The sequence below is a fragment of the Pristis pectinata genome, chromosome 13 (assembly GCF_009764475.1).
Source record: "Pristis pectinata isolate sPriPec2 chromosome 13, sPriPec2.1.pri, whole genome shotgun sequence".
Taxonomy (NCBI): Eukaryota; Metazoa; Chordata; class Chondrichthyes; order Rhinopristiformes; family Pristidae; genus Pristis; species Pristis pectinata.
In genome coordinates this window covers 23,003,038-23,014,758 of record NC_067417.1, presented here as the reverse complement: position 1 = coordinate 23,014,758, position 11,721 = coordinate 23,003,038, and the positions used below count along the sequence as shown (strand labels likewise).

Here is an 11,721-nt window from a genome sequence, read left to right as displayed (position 1 = left end):
TGGTACTTCAATTTTTGTTTACATTTACCAATGTTTCCCCCTACTCCAGTAACACATGTTGAGGACACCAGCAGTCATTATTTTAACTATTAAATCAACCTTGAACACTGAAATGCTTTTACAATGAAATGCTTTTACAATGAAATGGACTGAGCCACAACTTAATGTGTCCATCATCATGTAGACCAGCATAAATCAAATATCCTTAAAAGAGAAGTTGGATGTCATTTTGCAAAGAATGACCATTTATTTTCATTTAAAAAGTTGAGCTTTATATTTAATAGTTCCATTTCTTTTGTGTTTTTATTTCTTTTTCTCAATATCTTGCTCTGCTGCCTCCTTTGCTCGCTTGGCACGAATTCCAAACAAACGGGCATTTGCTCGGGCCATACGAAGACTTGCAAAGGCCTTGAAATTCTTCTCATCCTCTGAGATTATTCGGGCTCTCTCCTTTTTGTATATCTGAAAAGAAAACCAGTTCCCATAAAATATACTGCACATACAAGCTTGCAATTATACAACAAAAAGCAAGCAGCACATGGACAGATCTTGAACAATGAAGTGCTGATGAAAATGATTTGAGTACTTTACATAGACTCCAAGCTAAGAATATTGCAATAATAATTGCAGGCTTAATTGTTCGATTTCCAATTCAAGTCTGCCAGATCAATTTTCCTGAATAATCTGCTTCAACTAAAGATTTCTTTTCCCATCCAAAACCGTCCAAATTCCCAGAGGAAGAGCACTTAATGTTCAGGACACCTCAGCACTTTTACACAAGTAAGCACAAAGAGATATAACTAGAATTAACTGTTTTATAACTATTAGTGCATTGTCACAATACGTTACATGTTGTTAATATAGGTTAAATCAATTAAGAACAATATCCTTAGGTCCACAGCCAGTAAGATACTGAAGTATTGCCACTATTGTAATGGAGGGAAACTATATCTAAATAATTAGACCCACAAGTTCCCACAAAAAGAAACAAGATAAGCCTTCCTCCTCTTTACAATCTAGATTTAAAAAACATCCACTTGAGAGCAAACTCAGTTGGAAAGGCAATACACCCCTGACAGCATCTTGAGAGTACTCCCTCAGCCCACTCAGACCTTGGTGAGACTCACCCATGGGCAATGGTCAGTCCAAAGTTAAGCATTTTTAATAAATAATTACTCACATTCTTGATCGGCATGACTGGTCCAGTTAGCTGAGTTGCCACTTGAATTTCTTCAGCCTGTGGAAAAGAAATCTGCATTAACAAATGCCAATAAACAAAAGCAAAGAATTTAAATCAATTGACACCTCTTCACAGTCATCAGATGGAAAAGGGTTCAATGAAATTCATCAAAGACGTACAGAGATTCCGGAGAAAATATCATCATTTGACTGTGGTGAAATAACATTAAAAACAAGGCCAAGCACTTAGAGCCCAAAAGAATATATTGCTTCTTTAAGAGATACTGATCAGCATGCGCAATTTTCTTTTATCTTTAAAACTAATTTCAGACTCAAATAAATGCTTCCAAAAGTTAAAGCCATTTGCTCGATTTTTCTTGTTTCTTTATGTAAATATTTTGGAAATAATTCCACATTTCCAGTACAAGATTTTCTCTAGGAAAGAATTTTAACAGTTTGAAATCATATCTTCCTTTATCAAGGTCCTTAAATACTTCAAAAATCAAACTCTTATCCAGTCCACCTCTTCTGATACTGACTCTAAATAACCCTTTTCAATCCATAGGTAAAGCTACAAACTAGTTTCCACTGTTGGAGAACTCATTTTCTATCTAATCCATTAAGACACATCTCACTCCAAGTTAGGACTACCTCATTTCTTCCTATTCCAACTTTGCAACCTATTTCATAACGCACCACTCAGTAACTTTCCCATCTCACTTATCACCTACAGAGGACTAACTTCTGCACACTGCTATATCCAAGAACTCAACCACCAGTTAAATACTACATTAAAATTTGTATGATTTGTAAGGCATTTTGTTAAGCACCTCAAAATGAATGAAGTCACAAAGTTATTTAGAAATCCAAGCTTTTACCTGTAGCACATCATGCTTTTCTTAGTAATAATGCAAATAAAATACCCCATTACTTCACACAAGAGAACATTAACTCACAATGTAGCAAGTTTCAACCACTGACACCCAGAGCCATCAGAAACTTAGGGATCAATGTGCATCACAATGCAATATCTAGAACCCAGGGTCATAGCTGCTAAACTGCCAAACTTGCGGAGTCCCTAAGGATACACCTAACCGTGCGAGCAGAACACTTAATGAATTAAACAAAGCAAGTCAACATCTTCAAAAGTAAAACAATTTAGATTTTTTTTAAATAATTGTATAAAACTAGACACACTGTATTCCATTTGAAATTTATAATTACTGCACCATTTGGACTGCCAATACACAAATTATTCCAGGAAGTTTATATTTAAATACAAATCAATAACTTCATCTGTTCCCTCAGAACTTCAGAGCTATGTTCCAAATATGTTTATATGCACACTTACTGTAGAATCTCCCTTCTTGGGTGCAGAAGCCTTCCTTGGGAAGATGATTAGCTTGGAACGATATTCCTTCAGACGTTGAACATTACACTGAATAGACTCAGTTGACTTGTTGCGGCGTCTATAATCAACTGCAATGCCAATAGTACGTGCCACTCTCCTGTTGATGCCTGCTGCCTATTATGGCCAAAATAAATTACTCTATTAGAAGATGGAGAGCAAAGCTCATTTAAATAGTAAAGTTAGAAAAGTTGAAAAAGACCCCATCATGGAACAATTTGAACACAATTGACAGCTCATTTTCTAACAGAGTTCCAGCCAAATGAACATATTTACATTAATTAGATTTCACATCTCTATTAGTCCATTCTTTTACTTACGCGCAGAAACTCAATGAATCTGCTGCACCGTTACCCTTTCAAGAACCCCCTACACAAATAACTACCAACAAAAAACTAAGTGGAAATCCACCCCCTCCCCCTTTATTCACATGCTATTTCAGATCAGTTCAATCTTCCAATGCCAATATAGGTTTAAAAAAAGCTACCTTTAATTCTTCCAGGCTGAATCCTCGTCCAGCACGTACTTTAGTGTGATACCTAATAGTTGGACATCTAACAACTGGTCGAAGAGGGCCAGCAACTGGGCGTGGAGCAATGCGACGTGCTTTAGCTTGCCGTGCCTTCCGTCTGTTAACAGATAATGTTAGAGCATTCTCTTCCAACTTAGCTAAGACTGCTCAGAGCAAAACCAGAACCCAGTCATTTTAATAAACAGTAGATTTATACACCAATGCTAAGTGACTTGATTAACAATTGCATGAAGTGGTTATTTTGCTGTTGCAATCAGTACCCATTACCTATATTAATCGCAACACTAGTTTTAAAGTAGCATCTTCTGACCCTCTAGCTCAACGTCAGTAATACTAAAGAGCTGATTGTTGACCTCAGGAAGGGAAAGGAGGGTGAATATGCGCCAGTAGACATGGGGGGGGGGGGGGGGGGGGGGGAGTGAGATCAGTGGTGGAGAGAGTCACCAGCTTTAAATTCCTGGGCATTAGCATAGCAGATGACCTGTCCTGGCCCAACACATAGATGCAGTCACAAGGAAGGTGCACCAACATCTTTGCTTTCTTAGGAGTAGTGCACTGCACTTCCTCTGTAGCTGTTACACTTGATGACAAGGTTCAGCTTGTCACCAAACATTCTAATAAACTTCTACAGACATACTGTTGAAAGTATCCTGACCGGTTGCCTCATGGTCTGGTACTGTAATTCAAATGCACAGGAATGCAAGAAGCTTTGGACTCAGCCCAATACATCATAGGCACGTCCCTCCCCACCATTGATATCTACAGGAAGCACTGCCTCAAGAAGACTACATCCAAGATCTCCACCATCTGAGCCATGCCATCTTCTTGCTGCTACCATCAGGCAGGAGGTAAAGCAGCCTGACGTCCCAGACCACCAGTTTTGAGAACAGCCACTTCCCTTCAACCACTTGGTTCTTGAACCAACCAGCACAATCCTTATCACTACTTCAGCATAGCAACACTATGACCACTTTGCAGTAAAATTGACTTTGTTTTTGTTCTAATTGTATTCCTTGGTCAAAAAAAATTGGGTAAAATTTATTTTTTTCTTGAGAATACTACTGCAATTAAGTTTTTCATTGCACCTGTGCATACACATACTTGTGAATTTGGACAATAAACTAGAGGCATTTCTTCCTCCTCCTCCTCCTCCTCCTCCCCCAACACCACCCCCAGAGAGACACAAAGTTATAGTTCATTGTAGTAACAGAATTATAAGAAATAGAAATTTCAAACTATCTTACTTTAAGAGGATTTAAAAAACACCTGGGGCAGTGCACAGTTATCAGCAGAAAGGGTTCAACTGTATTCATCATTCAAATACAGAGATTCCGGAGAAATTGTCATCATCTAACTGTGCAAATATATCACCCAGTGACCATGCAAACAGTAAATTCACTGCTTTTGTTCTCCCTGTCCTTTCTGCTGCCTTTGGTATTGCTGACTACATTCCCTTAATTTCCAATGCCTCCCAGACAGGTAGAACCACATTCAACTGGCTCCTTTTTTTAAAAACGCACTGGTTCAAGTAATTTCCTGGCTATCTTTCCACTCACCAATCCTGCACAGAACTCCAAGGTTCCCCAATTTCACACCCATAAGCTGCCCTTAAGTATCACCTCAAAATTTGAACAATGGCGATATTTAGTGCCATACCCCATTATATCCCTGAACTAAATAACAACTTTTTCAAAACTGGCACAATGCTTCACTGACACTTAGTACTGAATAAGCCAAAATTTCCTCTCAACTAATATCTGGAGAAGGACCTGGTGCTACTTAAAACTAGATCAACGTTTTAGATGCTCTCAAGTTTATGGAGAGAACAATGTAGGAGGGCAATATGAGACAGTAGAATGGACAAAGGCACACAAGAGTTTCAGCAACAGATAAGGTAATGCAGGGAAAGAGTCAAAGAGGAAGAGGAGGAAATAGATGTGCTAGATTTGAGATGGATACGTGACTCTAGGAAAAAACCAGACAACCAATGTGCCATCTCAAATGGTCCAGGAGGAAAGGGAGTGAAGACTGTCATCCCCTCACTGACTGGCTGATGTCCTTGTAGGCTCCCTTCCCTAACCCACCACACCTCTCAAGAGTCCCACCGTATCACCCAGAAGCTTTTCGACCGTCCTTGGATCCATACTACACCTCAACTCAACAGGCTTCATGCTAATATGGAACTAGTCAGCACAAATGAGAAACTGTTCAATTTGTAGCAACTCTGCTCTAGAATAGAATTCAGTACAAAAAAAATCAAAGATATGGGAGGCAAACAATACACATGTTCAGAGGCCAAATTCCAACTCATTATCAGCTTAGTCACCATAGCTTGAGATGTTGCACCCAACATCTGCAAAACAAAGGTCCTCTGCCAAACTGCTCCATTCTACAAGAGTGATCCCCATCAAAATAAAAAGTCTGAGACCGTGGAAAGCAGATGTGGATTGTGACATTAACCAATGCCTTCAGTGCACCTTTCGGCACTGAGGTGAGAAGAAACTATTTGGAATTCTCTAGCAGGAGAGCTATAGAGTTGCTAAGTAGAGACTGCCCCCAGGTTACGAACATTTTCTGCTTTTACAGACATCCATAGGCCATTTTGTCCACTAGTCAGAAAATACACAAGAATAATCGATACAAGTATACTCCACAATATTGTAATGAATGGTGTTGGTGAGGGCCAATTAATGTGAACATTTATTTATTGTCTTTCACTGCCTAGTTACAATGGTACAGAATCAAGATGTCCAACACTCAACAGTTGGTTTTGATGGGCTTGAAGTATCAGTGGATGTTGCATTGTTCAAGAGTACAGTTGCACAAGGATTAATAGAAGCAATTGCTTGTCAATTTCCCGCAGTGAAACTGGCAGCCAGTGTCTGATTACTGCAGGGAGGTGACAGGTAAACAGACCCCCCCCCCCCCACCAAAAGATAGTTTCTCCTTTGAATTTAATTTAATTTAATTTACAGGAGCTCAGACACATGAACAATGAACATTCATAACCCAGGGAGTGCCTGTATTCAAGACAGATTACATATTAAGGAAATCAAGAAAGATTGAGTTAGTAGCATTGCATTGCTATCAAATTGAACAGTGGAGCAGGTGCAAGCTGCTGAATAGTCCACTCCTACTTCTACCTTGTACATTCAATACAAGAATCCTTGAGACTCAAGCCCTGAAATCTGGCATAAAGTTCACAGCAGCAGTGATCCTTGCACTTTGTATATCAAGTCATGGACTGCCAATAGTAGACACTACAAAGCACTGAATAGGTAGCACCAGGGCACAAGTCTAGCATAACACTTTGCAACTACCCAACACACACCATTGTGTCCCAGATCAGCCCCATCAGGCCTAGTCCTCAACCTCAAGAAACAGCCTAGGAAGGATAAATGGTCAGCTCTCACATCAGGGCCAATCACTATCAGAAGCAACCTTTGATTTTAAAGGCTTTCTCAATCACAAATCCATATGGAATTTTTTTTTCAGTCTTTTCTTCTGCAGGTAAAAAGACAAACCCCAGAGCTACATGTCTACTTGATGCCACTGCTCTGCCCCAAACTCAAGGGTGGCTGCTGCACAAGTTCTGAGGAACATGTATACATAAACCTCCCTACATCCAACCAAATATTGTCCTAGCTACTTCTCCCTTATTTTTTTTAAAAACACTTGCTTTTATGGACTAGTGTTTAAATAATACCTGCGTATTTTTCTGGCTGGCTGATTGAACCAAGTACGGACCCTCTTCTGCCAATCCTTGTGGAAATGAGGGTTCAGAATCATCCCATTCCGACTTGGGGCCATGGTCGCTTATTGAACGGTGAAACCACCTAAAACAAGTAAAATGTGAAAAACAAACAGATCTGATATAATGCAGCTACTGTATAACCAAACTACTGTTCAGAAGTTTAAAAAAATAAAATTAAGGGGCCGGCAGAGATGTTTTGCACGTACGTTAGAAAACCATAAAACCCCTCTGCCACCTCTGCAGACGGATGGGCATCCGAAACTGTGAAAGATGCGCTGAAAGCTTTCACAAACGGACTTATATAATGAAACCGCTCGGCTCTACGTCCATTTTGTTGAACCTCCCAGAAGAGCAGCAATTAGTCTCGCCGTTTTTGGACTCACCGCGGGGAACAAACTAGAAACAAGGCGGAGAAAACCAACGTATCGACTCAGCACTTAATCCGAACGGGGCAAGTGCTCCAAAAGCAGAACAGACGTCTCGGTGAACCGTTCTGATGCAAGGTTATTGACCCGAAATGTGAAGGTTCTCCGTGGGAGAATGCTGCCTGACCTGCTCAACGCTTCCAGGCTTCACAAGGCAACAAGAACTATTCTGCAACTCCTTGCTACAACCCTGGCAGCCGGCAACACGCCGCCCATCAGACGGCGCGGCGGGTCCGGCGGCGGAGGGCACCCGGCGGAGGGCAGCGGCGGAGGGCAGCGGCGGGGGCCCGCTCACCCTCCGGGGGAACCGACACATGATCCACACAACCCGTCCGCCGCCTCCACCTTAGGCCCCGACGCACGGAAAGCCCAGCCCACTCGGCTTTAGCCGCGTTTTCCGTTCGAAATGGTCACGAATATCGAGACTCCGTCCTTCCCCGTTTCACTGCGCAGCGATGCATCCACGGATGACCCAACAAAACACTAGGATGGAGCCGGATTATCGGCGCCCTCGCCCAGGACGTACCGTCAACGGGAAAATGGCCGCGGGAAAAGAGTGAACCAGCGCCGGGGATGCCGGGATATATAGAGCCGGCGAAGATCAACCAATCAGCGCAGAGGCCGGCACAGCCGTGCCCCGCTCGGTGGTGGGCAGCGGGAGGGAGGCCGGCACAGCCGTGCCCCGCTCGGTGGTGGGCAGCGGGAGGGAGGCCGGCACAGCCGTGCCCCGCTCGGTGGTGGGCAGCGGGAGGGAGGCCGGCACAGCCGTGCCCCGCTCGGTGGTGGGCAGCGGGAGGGAGGCCGGCACAGCCGTGCAGGTTTACTGCCAGTAACACACACAAAATGCTGAAGGAACTCAGCAGATCAGGCAGCATCTATAGAGGGAATTGAACGGTCGACATCACGTGCACCAGTCTGGTGAGGTTCAGGTGCAACGAAAATCTTGAGAGGACAAATGTTAAAGTTTCAAATGCAGTTTATACACAAACCTGAAGCGATCCCAACATGAGCACCGCAACTTTATGAAGTCTAAAGTAAAATCAAATAAGAAATGCTTTGCAGGTCAGGCAGCAACCATTGGGAGAGAAACAGTCAACATTTCAGGTCGACGACCTTTCATTTGATCATGGTCATCGCCCTCAAATATTCAAACAGTATGTGTAAATTCAAAGAGCACACCCGTTTATCCTGATTGATAAGTTATATATGACAGGTTACCACACTGATCTGGCAGAACAGAATTGTTGGAAAGAGTTTTCATGTCCATAACTGCACAGAAACAGCACACCCATCCAATAGTTGTCCAAACGAGGCTCCACAATAGAAATGTAAGACTATCTCCATCCTCTTGCAGCGGTTTCATATAAAACAGTAGTTTGAGTCATAGAGCACAGAAATATATAAAAATATAAAAACGAGGTATACAAAATTATGAGACACACAGATAGCCACTGTCTGTTTCCCATAGTGGTGGTGTCTAAAACTAAAGGGCAAGGTTTAAGGTGAGAGACAGAGAACATTTAAAGGAGATCTGAAGGGTAAATTTTTTAGACGATGGGTAGCTGATACCTGGATTGAGCTGCCAGAGGAGGTTCCAGAGGTAGGAACAAAAACATTTAAGAGGCGTCTTGACGGTCCTTGAATGAGCAGGGCATGGATGGGTATGGAACTAATGCAGGCAAGTGGGATTAGTATAGATGACATATGATAGTGGGCATAGATAGGGTGGGCCAAAGGGTCTGTTTCTATGCTGTATAATTCTATGACAACACTATGACTCTAAAAAGGCCCTTTGCCCACTGAGTATCAAGCACCCATTTACACTAATGCTATACTAAGCCAATTTTAAAAATTTTCTCCCCACAGTCCCTTAGATGCTATCACTTACCTACAATGGCCAATTAACCGACAAGCTCACAAGTCTTTAGGAAGCAGGAGAAAAGCAAAGAATCCACAGGAAAAGCACATCGTCTTAGGGAGAACATGCAAACTCTGTCTCCCCCATCCTACCTCCCCCCTCCCCCCACACACACACAAATAGCACCAGAGGTCAAACTGAATCAGGGTTTCTGGAGCTTTGAGAGAGCAGCTCTTTTAGCTACATCATTTTGCCACCTCTAAACTCTATTGTTTTATCAACTTGTGTTTTACTTTTAGATTCTTCAAGAACAAGACTAAATTTTAGCACAAAGCTCATAATCTATCAGGCAGCAGTGAGCCTTGCCCTTCTTCACAATTCAGAGACATAAACTACCTATAGCAGGCACCTCAAAGCACTGGAAACAAACCACTAATGCTGTCTCCATAAAATCCTCCAAATCCACTGGCAAGGTAAATGCGCCAACACTAGCATCCTTTCCCAGACCAATATCCCCAGCACTGAGGCACTACAATCAAACTCAATAATCCAGCATCTTGAGACTATGGTGGTGCCACATAAAATGATTTTCCAGACTATTGAATGTTACTCCTATTAATAACCAACTCCCTTTGTTTCACTTTTTTTTACACATTACACAAGTACAGGTCAATCCTCAGATTATGAATGCCCAATTTATGGACCCCTCTACATGCAACCAAGCTTCCATAATATTATTAAATTCAAAAGTCAAACATATGTACATACTTTCGTTCCTACGAATGGCAGAATAGTTCCCTCTCTCTCCACTTTTAGTAATTGTTCTTTCTTATCAGTCTTACGTGCATTTGATACATTTCGTTACAATACTATGAAGGGATGGTTACCACATTGAGTGATCTTTGTGTATTTTCTGACCTACAGACATAATCAACTGATGGATGCCTGTAAAAACAGAACCCACTCATTACCCCTGGACGGCTTGTACAGTAATACAGTAAATTCATGTACTGCACCCAACATAGGCTACATAATATTGTAACATACAAAGTTTTTGTTATTCATGAGGGATGGGGCTGTGATTTCCCACAGATAAATAAAAAAAGTTTGGATACCACTGAAGCTGCTGGAAATGTCCTCTCCATAAATGTAAACAAAGTAAATCTCCCTGTAAATAAAGTTTCAGCACTCTGTGACCCCGGCTTTTCCCACACACTTGGCATGAAGTACCCTGGTTCTGCCCGCACACCCAGCCCCCATTTCGGACCAACCTTGTGAACACAGGTACCCATTCCTGTTTTTTTGGACTGGACCAGAATAGACTCATTTAGTTACCAATGTTAATGAGTGAGGCAGATACCAAACCATTATATTCTCTGAACAATCAGATACCAGATTATCAGAGTTTTACTGTAATTACACAGCCAGCTCCAATAGGCGGGCCAGATTGAAGACTCTTAAAACAGGTCTATTTCCAAGCTCCAAGCAAGGGATTACCAGAGGAATCATTTCAAAGATATTCTCAAAGCTTCAGGACATGAAAACAATTCAATATTCTGTTCTACCAGATCATTGTAGTAACCTGCCATATACAAATTATCAGTTCACAGAAATCCCTGGCTCAGGACCAATTAATATTGAAAAGGAGCATCTGGGGATGGCATTGAAAGCCTCAAGTTTCTTCATGTGGTAGTGTGCAGACCAACCGAAACAGGAGGAGAGCATAATTTCCGATAACGCCCACCTATCCAGTCACCCATCTGAGGCAGAGTCTGTGGATCCCATATCGGCTTCATTAGAACCAGAGAACAAATGTGGAAACAAGTTATCCTCAAACCAGAGGGACTGATGACATCTGAATATGAATCAGAAGGCTGATATTTCAAGTCACAAGAAAAAAACTTATGATAGTCCTGATAGGACGCTGACCGTTAGAGATTGTATTTTTTGGACGTGACGTTAAACCACGGCACTCTTCTGTTCTCTTAAGTGAATGTAAAACCTCTCGTATCCTGATAACTATTTATCTCAATCAGCATCATAGTGACAACACTTCAAAAAAATTCATTGGCTGTTATGCATTTTGGGATGTCCTGAGGTTCTGAAAGGTGTTGCCATTGACGTTTAATTTCTACCTATAGAAAATTAAGTGATCTCCTTATTCTTCCTAATATTATAACATTTGTTGCATGTGAACTTTAAATAATAAACTGCAAACTTGAAGTTTGCCAGAGGAACTAAATACCAAAAGGTTTTTAAAAATATTGTGTTCTTGTAGCACAAAACCATCTATTTGGGGAAAAAACTCCCATTTCAATATAATTAGCTTCGTAATATATTTGCATTTATATACAATTTGATTTTCAGGAAAATGTCTAGCCATGAATTTATTAGCCTGCATCATATACGCTACGTATCACAGATGTAAATTGTTTTGATGTTAAGCTAGTTGTTTTTTTAATCCTAAAAGAAAAACAAATTTCTTCCCTTCTGGAAGTATTAACTTAAACTGTACTAATTCCCATTGATCCAGTCCCATTCTTTATGAAAATTGTGATGGATATT

General features: G+C 41.4%; 1 protein-coding gene and 2 non-coding genes across 4 annotated transcripts; all 3 read right to left on the bottom strand.

Annotated features, from left to right (window-relative positions):
- Positions 1–224: 224 nt before the first annotated feature.
- Positions 225–7,957, bottom strand: rpl13 (ribosomal protein L13). 2 transcript variants are annotated; one of them, XM_052028087.1, is made up of 6 exons: positions 7,825–7,957; positions 6,826–6,955; positions 3,075–3,216; positions 2,531–2,704; positions 1,181–1,237; positions 225–462 (listed from the first exon to the last, which is right to left on the bottom strand). In XM_052028087.1, exons 2-6 carry the CDS (start codon positions 6,927–6,929, stop codon positions 304–306), a joined length of 636 nt encoding a protein of 211 aa, XP_051884047.1. In that variant the 5' UTR covers positions 6,930–6,955; positions 7,825–7,957; the 3' UTR covers positions 225–303. The 2 variants fall into 2 exon arrangements, with proteins under 2 accessions (XP_051884047.1, XP_051884048.1); XM_052028088.1 differs by lacking the exon at positions 7,825–7,957 and adding an exon at positions 7,644–7,802.
- Positions 1,301–1,381, bottom strand: LOC127577549 (small nucleolar RNA MBII-202). Its single transcript, XR_007957396.1, has one exon. It is a non-coding gene; the product is annotated as a small nucleolar RNA MBII-202 (small nucleolar RNA).
- Positions 4,389–4,466, bottom strand: LOC127577550 (small nucleolar RNA MBII-202). The gene has a single exon (XR_007957397.1). It is a non-coding gene; the product is annotated as a small nucleolar RNA MBII-202 (small nucleolar RNA).
- Positions 7,958–11,721: the final 3,764 nt, after the last annotated feature.

Excerpts from the sequence above, each read along its gene's own strand:
- rpl13 (XM_052028087.1), bottom strand. The coding sequence starts at position 6,929 with ATGGCCCCAAGTCGGAATGGGATGATTCTGAACCCTCATTTCCACAAG. Across the intron at positions 1,238-2,530 it reads CCAAGAAGGGAGATTCTACA|GCTGAAGAAATTCAAGTGGC; the intron begins GTAAGTGTGCAT and ends TCTTTTCCACAG. Across the intron at positions 463-1,180 it reads CAGTCATGCCGATCAAGAAT|ATATACAAAAAGGAGAGAGC; the intron begins GTGAGTAATTAT and ends TTTTCTTTTCAG.